The sequence below is a fragment of the Podarcis vaucheri genome (assembly GCF_965113315.1).
Source record: "Podarcis vaucheri genome assembly, chromosome: 12".
Classification (NCBI taxonomy): domain Eukaryota; kingdom Metazoa; phylum Chordata; class Lepidosauria; order Squamata; family Lacertidae; genus Podarcis; species Podarcis vaucheri.
In genome coordinates this window covers 23,641,161-23,662,333 of record NC_138750.1, presented here as the reverse complement: position 1 = coordinate 23,662,333, position 21,173 = coordinate 23,641,161, and the positions used below count along the sequence as shown (strand labels likewise).

At 41.8% G+C, this 21,173-nt stretch overlaps 1 protein-coding gene across 10 annotated transcripts in view; it reads right to left on the bottom strand.

The window, feature by feature from the left end:
- Positions 1 to 21,173, bottom strand: part of ZNF385D (zinc finger protein 385D) — a 567,358-nt gene that overhangs the window by 264,101 nt on the left and 282,084 nt on the right. Inside the window, exon 1 of one of the 10 annotated variants that reach the window (XM_082193435.1) lies at positions 10,446 to 10,470. The exons of the other annotated variants lie outside the window; for them this stretch is intronic. Within the exon in view, the coding sequence (XP_082049561.1) occupies positions 10,446 to 10,455 (10 nt within the window). The 5' untranslated portion in view covers positions 10,456 to 10,470. Of the gene's footprint in view, positions 1 to 10,445; positions 10,471 to 21,173 lie in introns of those variants that run through there. 10 annotated transcript variants of the gene reach the window in all.

Below are 21,173 nucleotides of genomic sequence, written 5' to 3'. Positions count from 1 at the left end.
GTCCGCTTCTCCGGAGCAGCAGAAAACAACCTTTCTCCCTCCTCTATGTGACATCCTTTTATATATTTGAACATGGCTATCATATCACCCCTTAACCTCCTCTTCTCCAGGCTAAACATGCCCAGCTCCCTTAGCCGTTCCTCATAAGGCATCGTTTCCAGGCCTTTGACCATTTTGGTTGCCCTCCTCTGGACACGTTCCAGTTTGTCAGTGTCCTTCTTGAATTGTGGTGCCCAGAACTGGACACAGTACTCCAGGTGTGGTCTGACCAGAGCAGAATACAGTGGCACTATTACTTCCCTTGATCTAGATGCTATACTCCTATTGATGCAGCCCAGAATTGCATTGGCTTTTTTAGCTGCCGCGTCACACTGTTGGCTCATGTCAAGTTTGTGGTCAACCAAGACTCCTAGATCCTTTTCACATGTACTGCTCTCAAGCCAGGTGTCACCCATCTTGTATTTGTGCCTCTCATTTTTTTTGCCCAAGTGCAATACTTTACATTTCTCCCTGTTAAAGTTCATCTTGTTTGTTTTTGCCCAGTTCTCTAATCTGTCAAGGTCGTTTTGAAGTGTGATCCTGTCCTCTGGGGTGTTAGCCACCCCTCCCAGTTTGGTGTCATCTGCAAATTTGATCAGGATGCCCTTGAGTCCATCATCCAAGTCGTTGATAAAGATGTTGAATAAGACCGGGCCCAAGACAGAACCCTGTGGCACCCCACTAGTCACTCTTCTCCAGGATGAAGAGGAACCATTGATGAGCAGCCTTTGGGTTCGGTCAGTCAGCCAGTTACAAATCCACTGAGTGGTAGCATAGTCAAGACCGCATTTTACCAGCTTCTTTACAAGAATATCATGGGGCACCTTGTCAAATGCCTTGCTGAAATCAAGGTAGGCTACATCCACTGCGTTCCCTTCATCTACCAGGCTTGTAATTCTGTCAAAAAACGAGATCAGGTTAGTCTGACATGACTTATTTTTCAGAAATCCATGCTGACTATTGGTGATCACAGCATTCCTTTCTAGGTGCTCACAGACTGTTTGCTTAATGATCTGCTCCAGAATCTTCCCTGCTATTGATGTCAGACTGACTGGGCGGTAATTATTTGGCTCCTCTCTTTTCCCCTTTTTGAAAATAGGGACAACATTTGCCCTCCTCCAGTCTGCCGGGACTTCGCCTGTTCTCCAGGAATTCTCAAAGATGACTGCCAGTGGTTCTGAGATCACATCTGCCAGTTCTTTTAATACTCTTGGATGCAGTTCATCTGGCCCTGGAGACTTGAATACATCTAAACTAGCCAAATATTCTTGTACTATCTCCTTAGTTATTCTGGGCTGTGTTTCCTTTGCTGAATCATTTGCTCCAAATTCTTCAGGTCGGGCATTGTTTTCTTTATCGGAGAAAACTGAGGCAAAGAAGGCATTGAGTAGTTCAGCCCTTTCTGTGTCCCCTGTTTGCATTTCACCATCTTCTCCTCTGAGTGACCCCACAGTTTCTTTGTTCTTCCTTTTGCTACGAACATACCCATAAAAGCCTTTTTTGTTGCTTTTAACCTCTCTAGCAAGCCTGAGTTCATTCTGTGCTATAGCTTTTCTGACTTTGTGTCTACATGTGCTGGCTATTTGTTTGAATTCCTCTTTGGTGGTTTCCCCCCTTTTCCATTTTTTGTACACATCCTTTTTTAATCTTAATTCAGTTAAAAGTTCTTTAGATAGCCACCCTGGCTTCTTTAGGCACCTTCCATGTTTCCGTCTCATTGGTATTGCCTGACGTTGTGCTTTTAGTATCTCCCTCTTAACAAACTCCCAGCCATCATGAACTCCCTTTCCTTTTAGTATTGTTGTCCATGGGATCTCACCCAGCACTTCCCTAAGTTTTATGAAGTCGGATTTCCTAAAGTCAAGAAATTGAGTCCTAGTATGCTTGGCTGCTCCTTTCCGCTGTATAGTAAACTTCAGAAGAGCATGATCACTCGCGCCTAATGATCCTTCCACTTCTACCCCACTAACCAGGTCATCAACATTGGTTAGGACCAGATCTAAAATGGCTGTTCCTCTTGTTGCTTCTCCCACTTTCTGGACAATGAAGTTGTCTGCAAGGCCAGTGAGGAATCTGTTTGACCTTATGCTCTTGGCTGAGTTTGACGTCCAACAAATATCCGGGTAATTGAAGTCCCCCATTACTACTATCTCCCTTCCTTTTGCATGCTTGGCCATCTGTTCCAGGAAGGCATCATCTATGTCCTCCGTTTGGCTTGGGGATCTATAGTAAACTCCCACAATGAGGTCTCTGTTATTCTTCTCTCCCTTAATTTTGACCCAAATGCTCTCACTTTGGCTTTGAGGATCTAAATCTTGGATCTCTTCACAGGTATACACATCCCTGACATATAACGCCACTCCTCCTCCTTTCTTGTCTGGTCTGTTTCGCTGAAATAGATTGTATCCCCCCATTATTACATTCCAATCGTGGGACTTATCCCACCAGGTTTCAGTGATGCCTATTATGTCATATTTAGTTTGCTGTACCAAGAGCTCAAGCTCATCTTGTTTATTTCCCATGCTTTTGTAAGCTCTGGCCACATGGATTTCCCAAATTCCTTGCTTTTCCAAACTCCTAAATTCAGTTTGTCTGGAGTTACAGATAAACAGCCTTCCATAGAGTTCAACCTCTCCCGTGAGAAATTTTGAGCACTTACAGTGGTACCTCGTGTTAAGAACTTAATTCATTCTGGAGGTCTGTTCTTAACCTGAAGCACCACTTTAGCTAATGGGGCCTCCTGCTGCTGTGCCGCCACTGCATGATTTCTGTTCTCATCCTGAAGCAAAGTTCTTAACCCAAGGTAATATTTCTGGGTTAGCGGAGTCTGTAACCTGAAGCGTATGTAGCCCAAGGTACCACTGTATATAGTTACCTTACACACACACACACTACCCACCTTTAGAACACACAGGTCATCTACTTCTATATAACCTGTCTTACAATGATAGACCAGTGCTGTCTATTTCAACTTGTAGCACTTATTTAGACTTCAGATTTCCGGTAGATGCCTTCTCTGTTGTGTATATCCCATGAAAAGCCTCTAAGGTGCTTCTGCTGCTCTGTGATTATTAATTCAGAACAAAGGAAGCAGTCCAATCAGTAATGCATCTGCCTAATAAAGAAGCAGTTACTATAGTGTGGTGTTCGAGAGAGCCAGCGTGGTTACTGCTAAGAGTGTGAGATAAGAATCTGGGAGACCGGAGTTTGAATCCCCACTCAGCGATGAAGTGCACTGGGCGACCTTTGGCCAATCATTCCCTCTTAGCTTAACCAACTCCACAGGGTTGTTGTTAGGATAAAGTGGGGAGGAAGAGACACCCATGGACACTACTTTGAACTCCTTGAGTGTCAAGCTCCGAGAGACCTCCCCTCCCTTTGGTAACTTCACAGATAAGAAGTAATGAGCAGTTGATAGATTTATAGTCCTTTTATTACAGCTTCATGTTGTGATCACAAATACACAGCTCTCTGAAAGGAGGCCAGTTGTCTACTCTAAACCTCCTTACTACTTCCGCAGCAAGAAAGGCGCCAACTAGAAGTTCCTCCCTCCCTCTGCCTCCTTTTTCTCTGATACATTCAGACCTCCGAGTCAGGGGACCCCATACTCTCGATCGATGTCTCTCCTAGCTGTCCCCTCCCTTCCGCTTCTCCTGTCATTATCTCGTAGCTGGGTAGCTCCTCTATAAGCTGTTCAGCTTCTGTGTCTGTATCTGCCTTTCTCTCTGCTTCTGAAAACCCTGGAGGGGGGGAATATTCCCCCTCCTCTTCTGAGAGAAGCTGATCTGCTTGTGACAGCATTCCCCCATCTTCAGATCCAGACCATTCCCTAACGCTGAGAAAAGGTGGGATATAAATGAAACAAACAAACAAACAGTGGGTACTGTATAATTTTTGTGCAATTTGCTTGGAAGAACTCAGGTCCCCAATTCAGTTGCCCAAGGTGAATTGGGGACCTGAGTAAATCTCTCATCATCCCTCTGGCCCTGCAATAAACAGTTTTAGTGTATTGACTGGTATTCTTTTTGTCATCCCTCGTTTTTTTGCATGGGGTGGGGGGAGAAGAGGGCAGCAACTTAACCTGGGACGTTATGTAAGCATAACATGTGCACTGCAACCGTGCCATGGGCTCTTCATCACCTGATTTCCAAACCCCTCCCTAGTTTATAAGGAGGCAACCAAATGATAATCAACTACTGTCTGTACATGAGATGAATGAAGAAGCAGGGAGATTTCATGGAGATCCTGGATGTCAGATACCATGTCTGTTCTATGTTGGTCACTGCTATCACAGCCTAATAATGAAATTAAGCACAGAAAAGGGGGAAAATGTCGTTCTTCCACTTTAAGATTTGAATCATGATCTTTATCCCCCCAGTTAAACTGCATACAGCTTAGAGAATGAAGATCTCCTTGATGAAAATACCAGGCTGCCTATGGAGCAAATGGATGTGTCAACTCAATGCTGCTGAACAGCAAGACTGTCTGAACTATTTTATATTTCCTATTGTTAGGTATTGAGAATGTACTCTCTACTGATCTAGAGAGCTGTAAGAAACCCTGAAGAAAATAAGGAGTACTGCGTGGACTTTGAACAAACCGGTAAGCCACTGTGTACTAAGGATTTCTACAATTTCTGAATGTAAGCATTGCCCCTGACCCAGATTTCCCACCTGCTCAAATAAATTACAAAAATCTAATTTTTATAGACTACTAGACAGACACTATACAAATATAACAAATAATCAGCAGCTGAACTGATAACGGCAGCACTGCTTTCTGCCCACCCATAGTGGTGAAAGTACGGCACAGCAGAAAGCAGGCCAGCAGCAACCCCACCTGTGTCCCAACTTAACAGCTAAGGTCAGGATTTCTGATGTCTTGACCTAGTTTGTACTGCAATCTGGGTAAAGCATGTTCAAAAATAGCTTCCAAAGTGCTTTTTAAAAAAAGAACTTCAGTGATCACTGCTGTAAAAATTGTAACATGGGAATAGTTTTGGACAAATACAGGAAGAATCAAGGATTTTATCAGAGAGAGAGCATGAGAGGGAGAATGAAAGCTTCTTTTGATTTTTCTACACTCATGGTTTTTAATTGAAACTATTTATTCATAGTTTTAATCCTAACAGTTTACTAACTGAATAATAGGATAAGCTTCACAAGCTGAAAAGCATGATATTAAACAAAAATATGAACATAAGCTGTGAAGCTGAAAAAAGCTCATTGACTCAGATCCACTGTAAAATAACAACAAATCCTGTTGTTTCTCTTTCTAGTTATCAGAGGACTAGTTCATCCATCCATCCATCCACCCATCCATTCATTCCAGAGGGGGCACCTAGCGTAGAATGCAGCTGCCAGGTTGGTAGGTGTGGCACCCTAATGGCGCCATGTGTCACAAGTCTTGGAAGCACCCTCTGGCTGCCACTGAGCTACCGGGTGAAATCCAAGGTATTCATACTAGCATATAAAACCCTAAGTTTAATGGAGCTTACTCCCAGGTGAGTGGAAACAGGAATGCGGAATAAGTAGTGCGGAAATCAGGCCCCAGCACAACGTTATAGCTTTTAACAGCACCGGTGCTTCAATCCATTATGCTGCTCTGCTAAATTGGGTCAACCAGCACTTCCAGGTGTGTTAGTGGAATTAAGCAAAATTGGCACAAAAGTGGAGACGCGGCATGGAAGTGTCTAGGCAAATAACTGGTGAACAATCCTAGATTATACAGTAGTGGCCAAAATTATACCATAAAATAATACCATCTTTCTGTTGATATATTATTTTATGGTATTAAGCAAAAAAGTGGTGTTATGAGCCATCATTGCCAAAACAAGATGACACCTGATTGGCTCTCTAAACACTCCTTTTTCTGGTTTTTGGCTGTAACCTTTGATAGAATGCAGATAATTGAACAAACTTTGTTGCATTACATTCTTCATTAGATTATCTTTCCATTGATATATAATTTTATGGTATTACTTTTAAAAAAGTAGTGTTATGAGCCATCAAACCTCAGAAATGCACTTTCTCCAAAAGGTTTCCACAATTTTGGAACTAGTGTACCTATCAATATTATCACAAACCATCGGTCTGATAAACAGTTACTACAGTTCTGCGACTGACATGCAGAAGATATACAAAGCTGACTCATTTTGCTACAGTGGTATCCTGGACAAATCAGATCAGCATCCTTCCTTCTATGCACTGTTGAAGTTATGCACATCTCTGAATATCAGCTGTTAGGCTAATCCACTGCAATGAACCCATTGGGCAAGGCAAACACCTGTTGTTAATCCACTCTGGCTTTGGCTCTTGGCTTCACTGCAGGCATTTCTTTTGCTCACTAGTGACCTTTGGAGAGTAGCTTTATACAACTGCTTTGTATTAGCAAGCTTTACTATGGAGACAACAGAAACAAGACTTGAATCTCTGTGCTGCAAAACAAAGCACAGCAATACTAAAAAGGGTTATTAATGGAAGAAGTCAAAAGTTATTACGAAAATCACTTACTGCTTATTTAAACCTAACACTTACTGCATATATAAACCTTGTCACAGTGCAAGGCTGAAACAAATGACAACTTTTAAAAATCTAGGTAAAGAGGCCTGTAATCCAAAATGTCTTTGATCAATGCCCCATTTGTGGTTCTCACGTCGATTTTAACCATTATTCAGTCTGATGTATTTGACCTTTAGGATAAAATAAGGCCAATGGCTTTTACATTTATTTGCTCCATTGAGTCACTGTAATTGAGTTCACCTAGAGAGACATCTGAAATTTTAATAACAATAATAATTTAGGCACTAAATTTGGTGCTTTTAATCATAGGGGGCAAATGGCCTCTTTTCAGCTAATCTGCTAAGTGGGGAAAAAATTGAAGTACTGCACTCCTGAGTGATGACCACCTCTCTTATTTTTACACTACTGTTTGCCACAGTTTCCATCATCTTTTGATAACTTCAGATTCTGATAATTTGGGGAGATATTCTGAATGAGGGGTTTGAACAAAAGATTATGCGTTGCACATTAAACAAGACTGAATTCTATAACATAGGAGCTCACAACACCCTAGTATTTGATAAGGGTGGCGCTGTGGTCTAAACCATTGAGCCTCTTGGACTTGTCAATCAGAAGGCCGGTGGTTCAAATCAATGCAGTTTAGCAGTTTAGCAGTTCGAAAGCACACCAGTGAAGTAGATAAAAAGGTACCAACGTGGCAGGAAGGTAAACGGTATTTCAAGCGTGCTCTTGTTGTGGGTGTAAATCCCTAGGATTCTGAACTTCTTAGATGCAATTTCAGAGTAGCACGCTGCTGACCCATGTAAAAGACCCCTCTCTTACACAAGTGTGTGTAGGGGTTACATGTGAAACACACACACACACACACAAGCTTTTTTTAAAGAAATACATACCTCCCAGAGTGGTGTAATAGGCCAATTTCTATGCAGGAAAAAATAGATAATGAGGCAAGGTCATTGTTTCTGGACTTCTGATTATTTCTCGATTATTTCCAGATATACAAAAAAAAAGTAGTATTTTATTCAGGATTGCATTCTCATTTCGGTTCTCAGACAAAGTTTCTTCTCCAAAGTACCTGTGACTGTAAGGGATCATCTTAAGTGAAAGTCTAAGTGACTGGGTGTAATGTGTATGGGTTGCTCGTGCGTAAGTTGCCGCCTCTCCAGACTTTGTTGCCTTGCTAAACCTTTCAGTCTGGGCAGCCCTTCACTTCGTGGCTGCCTCAGTCGCTAGCAGAATCCGTCAGTGGGCGTTTCTTAAATCTTTTCCAACATAAAAGTTGTTTGACACCCAGTCTCCTCCTACTCTCTCTGCGCGGAAGTCTTCTGCGCAGGGTGGGCGTGGGTAGCGGAGGACCCGTGCTCTCCCCGCTGGTGTCCGGTGAAGAGTCCTGGAGCCCTCTCGCCGATTCCCCCATCTGCCCCCCTTTATCCCTGGTGTTGCGCTGATTTGCTTCCCCATCTGTTGAGCTGCCTCTCTCCCTTCTGGGCCCTTCTCCAGCATCATTTGAGAGCCTTCCCTCCGCCTCTAGCTCCGATGTCAGTTCCCTGACACTGGGTAATGAAGTAAAGCTGCACTCCAGAAGGTGAAGGAAAGAAGCAGTGTGTCCAAGCTGAGCCACTTTCTTCCCCAAATCATCTTCCTGAATGGATTAATCACCTTGTTTGCCTTAGTTGTGCTTCACTTTGCTGAACTCCCGCTTTCAACATGGATGCACAGGTGCTACCTCCCTTTATTCACCGCTTACTAAAGTATTGGTCTAGACTCTATAACTAACTCAATAAAATGCCTGGAGTCCCCCTTCCCCTGCAACAGGCATCACTTAGCTTGGACAGGGATGTGTACTGTCAGTGCATGTTGATTATATCATTCACAGCCCATAATCACAAATGTGGGGAGCTCTCTTGTGCTCCTCTCCTTGGCTGGGAGAGCAAGAGGAATGGCTGTTCATTTTAGGCCCAGAGTGCTGCATTCATATGCATCATCAACCATTGTTGTTACGCAAGGCAACGGATCCAAGTCTGGAATTCATCAAATCTACCTGACTATTTAGAAACAGCCAGGAAAAATAATATACATGGCCGGGCGGGGGGGTGCGTGCATGCAAAAATAGAGCTAGACAATTCACCTTCTACAGATTTTGCAACTTTCTTAGCAGCACTCAGCTGATGCAAACTGGAAGGTGGTGGACTCTCCATCATTCAAGGTGAAATTTGATGGACATCTGTCAGGGATTCTTTGGGGGTACCTTCTAACTCCATGATTCTATGAAACAATAACCCCAAATATGGGAAGTATAATATGGGAAGTATAAAATTCACAATAAAATTTAATGTGTATTTTCACTGGCATTGCTTCTGTTTATAGAGTACATACCGTATTTTTCGCTCCATAAGACGCATCGGACCACAAGACGCACCTGGTTTTTGGAGCAGGAAAACAAGAAAGAAAAAATCTGAATCTCAGAAGCCAGAATAGCAAGTGGGATTGCTGCGCAGTGAAAGCAGCAATCCCTCTTGCTGTTCTGGCTTCTGTGATAGGTGCGCAGCCTGCATTCGCTCCATAAGACGCACACACATTTCCCCTTACTTTTTAGGAGGGAAAAAGTGAGTCTTATAGAGCAAAAAATACGGTATATGGTGTCTGCCTTTTGGAAAAGTTATTGCTTGTGATAACCTCCTTTCTGTAACAAGCAACATGCAACACATCTATCAGCTATTACCTCTATTTTAATATTTATACTTTCAAATCCAATCTATAGGCCAAACAAAGTTTTCTACTCATTCAGCTGCCTAAGACACAGCCCTCCAGGACCCTTCCAGGCAAAAGTTCAATTGGAACAAATTGAGTTTTCAAAAATACTGAGCTGACATTATAACAACTGATTCCAGTGGCACTAAAATGACTAAATCAAAATACATAACAATATTGTGAATCAGATTGTACCTATGCCAATTCAGAACCGAAGCTGCTGCAAATCTTAGATGAATTTAACATTCAAATAACCATGCTGATAGCTATTCTGTCAAAGGGGCAGACTGAGGCTACAATCCTATATACACAGTTATCAGAGAGCAAGTCCCACTTAAATATTATGATGTTGCAGGGAATATATAGTCAGTAGGTTATTTGTTTTAATTTCTGTGTGGTTTTATTGTACAGATGTTCAGATGTATTGTATGGATGTAAACCGCTTTGGTCTTTTTAAAAAGAAACTGTGGTATACAAACATTTTTATAAAGGAAGGAAAGGAATTGCTTAGACCTCACCCTCAAGCAAGTTCTTACACTGCAAATTTGATAACTAACTGCTGCTTTTTATCTCAGTAGGGAAACAAACTTGTGTTTGAGAGTCTCGTGAAAACAGAAATGTGTAGTTTGCCTCTAAAACTAGTTTCATAGCTTATCTCTTACTTTCTCAGCTTATTCTAGCCGAAGCAATTGTAGACACTCTCCCCCTCAAAAAGCCAATCTAGCACTCATCAAAGTATGGCACATTTCTGCATTGTGCAGTCCAAAGTGAATTCTGCAAGACTGTTGCACTTTGTTGCAAAAGGAAACACATGAAATTCCAAGGCAAGAGCTATGCTAAAAATATAACCAGGATTGCTTGCAAGGAGAGAGGGGGAATTTAAACATCCTTCTGCCAAAAATCAGCAAAGCATAATATTGCATTCAAAGAGCAGTCAAGATTCCTAATTCTCTAGCCCACACACATGAAAATGCCTCAGTTCTTAAACTCTTACGTTTGCTAAAATACAGTCAGAATAAAATATTTTAAAAACAAGCCAATAATAATTATGAAAATAATAACACAATATAGGAACTTTATAGATTTCATAATTCTCACCTTTAAAAAAATATAGGCATACATGCATTAACTTACCCAACAGCATTGCAGTCTCTTCTAATGAAAAGAAAGCTGGTAGTACAAATCTTCTTAAGCCTCCAGTGGCATGAAAACTATTACAGAAATGAATAGAATAAAGTCTCCTGAGCCTTTCCCCTGCCGGCCTGTTTTACAAAAAGCAGTAAGGATCACACTGAGAAGTGTCAAACCTGAATAAGCCACTAGCAATTGGACATATAGCCTCAGGGCAGTTAGCTTTTTCATAGGTGATCATTTGATTTTGTCCAGAAAAAGAAGACTCCTACAATATGCAGGGAAACAATGCACAATCTGCTACAGACAGCAGGCTGAGACATGTAGACAAAGAATCAGTTTTCTTCAAAAAGACTTGGATGAGAGAGCTTGTCACAGAAAAATAACTCAGCCACCCTGAAATTACATCAAACCAATCCATCTAAATTCTATCAATCTGCTGCTTTTCTCATTGCATTTTAAGAGCTGTTCAAACTGCAGCGTGGCAGAGTCCCTGCATTTATGGTGTAATTTATGATCACAAGAGCACCTCTCCTTTCCCCCTTACATATTCAAATGCATGTTTGAGCACTACAGAAAGCAAGTTGCAGTCAAATACATTTGTCCTAGCTCTATTAACCAGGGCTTAAATTTAAGAGCTAGACCTTTATTGGTATATTTGTTTAAGGTATTCAATAACCATGATCCTATTCTCTAATCTAGGAGGAATCCACTTCCATACATTAAAAATCGAGTGCATAGCCATGAAGAATTTGAAAGAAAAGGGTTTACAAACTACTACTACTACTACTACTACTACTACTACAAGGAGATAAAGTGAAATAAAGGCACCAACATTTGCATTTCTATGTAAACTTTGCTTGCATGCTTGAACTATTTCTTATGTATAATAAAAAAATAAAATAAAAGAGTGTCATTATGCAGACCGCATTGGAAGAGTTGTAGTGCCACATCACAATCCTGGATTTGCATGAAGTCAGAGCTGGGTAGGGGAGCAGAAGAGAAGGCAGGCTGCACAACAGCAGTGGCCATGATATGGGAACGAGATGAGAGGAACACTGAGGGTGAAAGTAGTGGCTTAAAACAATGGGAGGGGTGTGAATAGACTCAAAAGGGAAGAACACAGGGGATACGAGAAATAGCACATATGGGTACAACACAGAAACTAACACCTTTGCACTGTACAGTGGTACCTCAGGTTACATACGCTTCAGGTTACATACGCTTCAGGTTACAGACTCCGCTAACCCAGAAATAGTACCTTGGGTTAAGAACTTTGCTTCAGGATGAGAACAGAAATGGTGTGGCAGCGGCACAGCAGCAGCGAGAGGCCCCATTAGCTAAAGTGGTGCTTCAGGTTAAGAACAGACCCCCGGAACAAATTAAGTATGTAACCAGAGTTACCACTGTACTCAAACTTCACCCTCTTCCATTCCTCAGCTGCCTCAGGTGAGATAAATATAGGATGTGGAATCCTCAAATATTCCATAATACCTTCACACAATGTATTTCACTCTTGGTACCATGTATTATCTCCAACACGAAATGCCAGATTCAAGTATTTTATTAACCAGCAAACATCCATACATGGACAACATCAATCAACTGAACTTAACGTTCTTTAACTGAACAATAATAATAATAATAATTTTTTATTTGTACCCCGCCCTCCACGGCCGGAGCCGGGCTCAGAGCGGCTAACAACATATAAATAATACAATATGCAACAAGCTAAGTGACTGGATTGCTCTTAATATTCTGTTCATCTAAAAAGATACAGTGGCAAATAACATAGTGGGGGTGTGTGCAAAGAGGGCTGTAAAATAGAAGAGAACAGGAGACGTGCATGCAGGGGCGATCTGCGTGGAAGGAGGACTTGAGAAAAGGAAGAGGTAGGAGAAAGGGGTGAATGTACTAACAAGGGGTGTGTGCAAAGAGGAGCTGGGGAATAGGAAAGAGGAGGAGGCATGAAAATGAAGGTGGTCTGCGTGCAAGCGGGAGCTGCTTCTGTGGCTGAATTGGCTCAGTCAGGAACAGAGCCAGAGCACTGGCTGGCTGGGAGGCTGGAACAGAAGAGAGGGAAGAGATAAAACCCTCCCCTCACCCTCTATTGATTCCCCCATGATCCACATCCAACCAACTTTGCCTCCACAACCCCCTCAGCTTCCACCCCAATTGTATTAACCCTCCTACAGTATTTATAACCACAATCCCCAAGCAGCCCCAGCTCTTGCCCTTCAGCGCCCCACGCCCAGCATTTGTAGAAGACCCTATTTTGCCACCTAGGAAACACCCTCCCCCCAACACACATGCACATAACACCCCCATTCAGCTCTGTTCTATTAACATACTATTCCACAAACCCAATATTAGCATACTACCGAATCCTACCACTTGAATATAATATTGATGTTTAGCCACTGTAGTGCAATGCAATCCTGTTCATGCCTACACCAAAGCAAGTACATTGTTGTTCCATGAAACTTATTCAAAATAGTGGAAACCTAGGATTGAAGCCTTAAGCATCCCAAAATACCAGAGCAATAGATAGATTTGTGTTAACATGGAATACATATAGAACAAACGTGTTTGTGTGTTTAAAACCATTTCTATAGTATAAGTTATTTCTGGATAAACAAAGGTAGGAAGATATGCTTAATATTTAACAGATAGTGTGACATATAAATTGCCCCAAATGATTGATGCACTATAGTAAGAACTTGGAAATTAATTAATGATTATGTCTGGTAGCAAAGAGCACACAATCAGCAGTCATATATAATTCAGCCAAAACATGCCATTTCATTTTGGGATTTGTCATTATGACGTACATTGCCAACAGCATTTTTACTAACCAGATTAATTTTGCTGAATAAATTGATTTCAGATACACACACACACACACACACTTAGCTTAGAGTACTGAATCTGACTAACACAGAAGTATAAAAAGGCATCTAATTTGAATCAAGCATCCTTTGGTTTGCTGATGAATAGCAAACCAAAGGCAGCACAACCAACTGCTAACAAAAAGTTATGCTTTCCGTGAACTAATGGAAAAAAATAGTGAAACACATGTAGCTCTGCATAGCTGGCATTTTTTTAAAAAAAAATAAGAAAGTTCAGAATTTCATAATTTACAAATTCATGATGTTTCAATGAAACTGAGGAGAAGACATGGATCATAGTCCTAGGTGAAGCATTCTAGAACACTCAATTTCAATATCCCTTAAATTTCAAAAAGTACTGTGCGTTATCTTTGTCAAAAAATAAGAGTGATTGCTTCAATAGATAGGCACACGGATATGCTCAGATCCTGGAGCCATGTGAAATCAATCAATCAAAGTAATTATAAATATATCTATCTGAACTTTGATGGTTCCACATAGATTGAGGTTTCGAGATAGATTTGCGATTTGAAAAGGATATACAAACTGCACACAGCTTAGTCTAATTGCTACACACTGTTATAACTTTACACTAAGTAAAAGGAAAAGCCACTTGTGTATTGTAAATTGGATTTGGTCTGTTCCCTGTGGGATTGTAATACTAACAGTCAAATCAAAGAGTTTTAGCTCCATTTAATCCTTCTACAATCTGCTTTTCCCCCCCTTCAGTGCAGAGCCACTGAAGCCAAATGATTCCCAGTGCCATAAAGTCCAACTGATTTATCCCCCTGCTGGGAAAAGTCAATAGAACAACCTACAGCCTGATATCCTGCACATCATGCACCCAACAAATCAAAAGGGGTTGACAGCCCTCCAATTCAACCGTGCATGTGTTTTCTGCTGGCGGTAGACACTACAATATGTTGCTTTCATTAATGCGCTTTTCATCTAAGTGCACTAAGAACAACTATCCCCACCACCACCACCACCAGAGTGCTACACTTCTTATGGTAATCCTAATTCTGTTCTAGAAGCAAGATGGTTTTCATTTCCAATTCCTTCTCTGAGATTTAATTTTCAGCTGCATTGCTGTCAGTAGCAGACAGTGGGAAGGGGTGGTGACACTCACCTGGCAGCTGTGACTGCTGCTTACAGGGGAGGGACAAGGTGGCAGGCAGGGAGGCTGGTGTAGTGCAAATGCACCAGACTGGCTCTGCTGGTGCATTTACACTGTGCCATCCTCCCTGCCACCTCGCTCCTCCTCTTCCATGTATGCCACTTTGTGATCCTTGAAAGATAAAGGTGGCATACAGCTGCAGCAAGGACCTTAACTGCCAGAAATTGGAAAAAAAGAATTTGTGCCAACAAAAAAAGAATGGCAGGATAAATTATTAGATTCTACTGAACTGGCCAGATTAACAGAGACAATTAGGGGGCAACCCAGACAAGAATTTCAAAAAGAATGGGGAAAATGCAGAGAATACTTTACCAAACATTGCCCCAAAATATATCCCTGGACTTGTTTTGATTAATTTCTACAGGAGACTTTGTGGTTTTTTTAAGTCATAACTAGGAAAAATTGGAATAATCACATATAAAAGAGACAGTACACAAGAAGTAAATAAGGAGGCTATTTACAGGATAAATGAAGTCTTTTATTCTTATGTTATATTTTCTTTATGTAAGGGGATAGGAGTTTAATTCTGATAAATTGTCAATGGTGTTGGGTTCGTTTTTATGTATGAGTTTTTGTGGACTACGTTGTAAACAGTTGCACTCCCAGCTGTTACATTAGCAGTTCAATCCTATGCATGGTTACTCAAAAGTAAAAGGGGTGGCCCACCCATGAGGCAAGGAGAGGCCACCACCTCAAGTGGCAGAATCCACAGGGGCAGCAGATTCCAATGTAGATTTTTATTCAAGGCCGACCCACCCATAAGACATGGTGAGGCAAGGTGAAGAAATTGCCTCAGGCAGCAGGACCCACCAGGAAAGCAGATTCCTATGTTGAACTGGGAAATGGGAGCCATTTTGGGGTCCACCTCAGGTGCCAAAATGTCTTGGCCCGGCCATGTCAGTGGGGCTTGCTCCCTAGAACTGCATATGACAGAGCTTTCCAAATTTCCCACGTTTGTGTTATGGGAAAATTTCCGGGGTGAGAGACTACTCAACAGTTCATTGGTGTGCAAGTCTATGTGGTCAGTAAGAGAAGGAAGTTCCAGCCAAGTAATTTGGAGCAAAACAGTGGCCAATAGACCACAATCTTTGTTGTTGCGCAACAGGTCCCCACAGGAGTATGAACCCAGAGCATGGGGTGACACCCTCTTTTAAAACTTCCCTCTCTGTCTGAAAACAACATGGCATCAGCAATTTAGTTGAAAGAAATATGAGAATATGTGATGTTTAAGAAAAAGATGAATTTTGGAGTATCATTATGTAAATTAAGCTTTTATGCATTTGATAAGAATATTTAAAGTCGAAGACATAATATTTGAAAACTACAAGATAGGAGTTGAAACAAGGTCATAATTTGCTGTTTATAATTTCATAATTGGGAACGCAGGAATGGGAGATGTGAGGAAGTCCAAAAGGTTAAGAAAATATGGTTGTTGAATATGGGATTTTGTTTGTATGTTTTTTATTATATGTTACTTTTTCTTTTGCTTTTTTCTGTCTTTCTCTGTTTGTTGTATTTGGGTGATGGTTTTATATTTGTTTGGTGAATTTAATGTTTAATGTTTAAAATCTTTAATAAATATCTTTTGGGGGAAAAAAATAAAACTTCCCTCTTTCCCCCAGAATTCACTTCGAGAAGCATCATTGACCCATCATCACTACATCACTAGCATGTCACAAATGGGGAGGGGTATACAAGGGTTACACAAGTTCAACATTAGGTCACTTTATCAGACACCTTTCCCAACACCTCTTAAGTACCCATCACCAAAAGAACAATAAAACTCTTTACATATCCTTGCCCTCAGAACTTGTCTGGAGATGGGCTTTCAGAACACCTGACTTGCTAAACTGCCTCTGCGGATGTCTATTGCTGCCCTCTTGGTCACTCCCTGGGTGGGGGGCCATGTACCTGCTCTCACGCTTGGGGAATTATGGCGGGATGCCCTGTCCCTACTGCCTGTAGTGATTTCCTGCTTCTTGGTTCATGTAGGGCAGTGTTTCCCAACCGGTGTTCCGCGGCACACTAGTGTGCCGCGAGATGTTGCCTGGTGTGCCGTGGGAGGGAGGCAGGCGAGTCGGGCGGCGAGAGGCGGGGCGGCGGCGGTGAGGAGAGGCCGCCCAGCGCGGGGCTCTCGCCGTCTGCCTGCATGGCTGCCTGCGTGGCGCTGACGTCACGGGGCTGTAACGTGCCCCACATAGGCACACGCGGGGCGGCGAGCGAGCGAGCTCCCACATCCCATCGCCGCTCGCTTCGGCCAGCCTACTGGGCTGTCGCAGGCGGAAGGCCTGCGCATGCGCGAGGTTTTTGCGCCTTCGGGATTCCCTTCATGCCTTCCTCCTCCCGGGTCCTTGAGAGCGCGGGAAGCGGCAGCGCAAGACCGGCGTTGAGCCTGGTAGGTATTGCGCTTGCCAAGGCAGTCATTTGGGAAATGAAAACTTGCAAAGCAAGCAACCAGTTCAATCTGAAGTACGTGTATGCTTAATATCCTGTATCTGAAACCTGTTCTGCCCCCTCCCCCACACTTGGTGCCATTTTCATCTACACATGCAGCAGAGTAAGTTGACCCAGAATAGTACCAATTCAGATGGCAGATGGGAGAATGACAGTGCTGAATGCTTTCCCATGTAGAACAGTCCCTGCAAATAAAAACCTAGCATATTTGGAAGAGGGATGCTAGCCTAACCATTACCTTCTATGCTGTTAGTATTTTTTTTTTTACATAAGTAAAAAGTGACCTTTCCCCATCTGGCATGGTGGTGTGCCTCGAGATTTTTTTCATGGAACAAGTGTGCCTTTGCCCAAAAAAGGTTGGGAAACACTGATGTAGGGAATTGGAGCCCAAATTCTTTAAGGGTTAAAACAGCGTTGGAATGAGGAGAGTCGGTTAAAGTATGGATTTCCTACGAATTTATAAAGCTAGGTTTCTTCCCTGAGCTGCCAAGTTGAAAGGATACATTCAGGCATAATATTTGTAACATTGTAACAACTTTAAAGATGTACACACACCCCCGTCATTTCCGTAACAGTGGTGACACACTTTTTAGATATGCATCATTTCGCAACACAGTACAGTGGTACCTCGGGTTAAGTACTTAATTCGTTCTGGAGGTCCGTTCTTAACCTGAAACTGTTCTTAACCTGAAGCACCACTTTAGCTAATGGGGCCTCCTGCTGCTGCCACGCCGCCAGAGCATGATTTCTGTTCTCATCCTGAAGCAAAGTTCTTAACCTGAAGCACTATTTCTGGTTAGCGGAGTCTGTAACCTGAAGCGTATGTAACCTGAAGCGTATGTAACCCGAGGTACCACTGTAATCCAGTTTTACAAGCAAACCAGAGGTTAAACTTACGCCTTTCCAGCCCCAGGAGGAGTGTGGGGAGAGTTCCCACAACACTGCAGTCAACACACTAACATGTCATGACAAGACAGTTTGGAAAGCTCTGGTACTGTATATGGAATTGCAGCCCAATAGTCTTTTAAAGCGAATCTATTTAGTTTCTTTAAACATTTCTGGGACATAAAAGCATTCTTATGTGTACTTGTAAGGCAACACTTGCAGCGTTCTGTAATTAATCCTGACAACCATCTAAAGATCAAACTGATGTATGCTATAAAATACCTAATGCCACTTGCTAGGTCACATATTATGACCACTTATTTCAGTCATCTGAGTAATAGCATAAAACAGCTAATGCACTTCACTCCCTCCCCTGGCCCACCCATTCTTTCTTTTTTTTTTAGAATCAGTTATGGTTCCAGAGTTCTTGTGAAATAATTTTTTTTTATATGCATGCAATACACAACTTCTCGCTCTCATTTAACAAAGGTTTAGCACCACAATGGTTTCTGAAACTTATGAGATATGTTCGATCTTTTAATTGGCTTTTAAACTACCGTAAGTAATCAATTGAAAGGTTGAAATTAATTCTGAAGCCCGAGATCCATAGAAGTGACACATTTTTCCTACTCGTGCAACAAAACTACTGTTTGCATCTTTATGCTAGCCAACATTTACTGTATTTTTTGCTCTATAAGACTCACTTTTTCCCTCCTAAAAAGTAAGGGGAAATGTGTGTGCGTCTTATGGAGCGAATGCAGGCTGCGCAGCTATCCCAGAAGCCAGAACAGCAAGAGGGATTGCTGCTTTCACTGCGCAGCGTTCCCTCTTGCTGTTCTGGATACTGAGATTCAGAATATTTTTTTTCTTGTTTTCCTCCCCCCAAAACTAGGTGCGTCTTGTGGTCTGGTGCGTCTTATAAAGAGTAAAATACGGTACTTACTGACGCCAGTTTCCTCTGAGCCCAGTCAGCTTCAGTGCTGTGTAGCAAGAAAACTTTTTATTTTAAAAACAGAAGTTACTGCATTTAACCTAAGAGACAAACTATCTGCTAGCCTTAAAAAAAACATTTTAAAGATTTATTTTCTTTTTATCAAATACGCTTTAAGGAAGAAAAAACTGCCACATTCCCTGCAACTTGGAAGAGTCTCCATTAAGTTTTTATCTGCCATCAGTTCCACTGATTAATCAGAAACAAATTTTAATATGCAATTAAAGGTTTAGTCGACTAATTACATTGATTAATCAGCTGAAGTCCTAGTTTTCAATTAAACAGTATGTGGCATATTATTGTAATATAAAACTTTTCTTGCTGCTGTTTCAAATCAGATCATGGAAATTTCTAGCCTGTGCTTCCACAAGATGACCGTGGAGTGTGTATGCTGATTTTAAAGTACTTCAGCTTTCCTCATCTGGCCGTAAGCACTGCATGTAGTATAATCAGTAATTCCCTTCCTGTCAAGTAGGCCCATAAATACAATCACAAAGAAAGAATAATGTCTTATCTGGAATGTCCATAGTTATACCTGACACTTCCCAGTGAGAAATCAACATGATCATTGAAGCATCTTTTTCAGTTATCACAGGCATTGCTGCCAAGCACAGCATCTCTGTAACCATTGATGTACCAGTCCAGCTGCCAATTCCCCCGAACAACTATATCTATCAGACTGCTTCACACAAGAGAATTTCAAGTGTCTCAACCAGCAGCGGTATGCAAACAGTGCAGCCATGTAGTTGACCTCCAGAATATCTTGGATACACTTTTGTAGTTGGAGTAAATTAAACATACCCTCCAACATTTCTCTGATAAAAATAGGGATGAACTACTACTACTACTACTACTACTAATTTTATTATTCATACCCCAGCCATCTGACTGGGTTACCCCAGCCACTCTGGGCAGCTTCCAACATATATAAAACATAATAAAACATTGAACATTTAAAAACTTCCCTATACAGGGCTGGCCAGATAATTCCATACGCCCCAACATTTCTCTGATGAAAAGAGGGATGTCCTAAGGAAAAGTGGGGTATTCCGGGGTCAAATCAGAAAGTGAGACAGCTTCTGAAAATTCAGGACTGTCCCTGGGGAAAAGGGACACTTGGAGGGTCTGAATCAAATTGTGCTGTAAATCTGCAGGGAATAGAGGGAAAGAGAGGTAGCAAGAATCTTTGTTGTACTGCCATACAAATACTGAATTTAAAAATTTCTGCTGGAAAGAATGGGAGCAGGGAAAAGGCTTAGCTGTCCTCATATAACACCAGGCGGAGATCTTCATCGTATCAGCTGAATGGCATTAACTACAGCAAGTGGGTGAAATGAGGTAATGAGAATGTTCAGCATGCTAGTGACCTTATCATGCTAATATACATGTAGACTAATTCATGAATCTATATATAACTTCCAATGGGCAGTGCTACCTGGCCCTACACCACACTCAAATAGTTTGTTCAGTACAATAAGCTCTGTTTTCAAGTCACAACAACAGAATCAGTAATTGTGTAAGGCCATATGGTATACCAGCTCTGAATCAAAAGCCAAATTACTTCCTTATAATCAATAATAGAATACACTGCCGCTGAGCTACAGTGAAACTTTGAAAATGGCCTTTAGAAGTTTACATCAAAGAATCCACATCTATCAAGGGAATAAGACAATTCCCTTGGAAAGTTAAGGACTGCTCTGAATGTGTTTTTTTGTGTTTGCACCTTAAGGGCAAAGATTGCCATTGAGCAGAGTGTGACTGGCTAATGACAGACTAGGACCCAGCATCAAGGTGATCTTCTGAAATTTCAGGAACAGAGTGATCCCTTCTGAAAAATGGCAATACAGTGGTACCTCGGGTTAAGTACATAATTCATTCCAGAAGTCCGTTCTTAACCTGAAACTGTTCTTAACCTGAAGCACCACTTTAGCTAATGGAGCCTCCTGCTGCCGCTGCGCCACCGGAGCACAATTTCTGTTCTCATCCTGAAGCAAAGTTCTTAACCTGAGGTACTATTTCTGGGTTAGCGGAGTGTGTAACCTGAAGCGTATTTAACCTGAAGCGTATGTAACCTGAGGTACCACTGTAGCTTGGAATGATTGTAACCCTGAGCAGAAGCACTTGACAACGTTGTTACAGGGTCCCACTTGTGTATATGATTAGGTGTGTGGATGAATGGGTGTGCATGTACATCTACATCATCATCATCACCACCACCACCACCATTATTATTGATAGAGTTATGTTCATTCTACGTCTCATAACATGAGGACAGGTTCAATGCTCTGTTCCTCAAGAAGTAAGCTAGAAAGAAAATAAAATATTCAGAAGCTAGG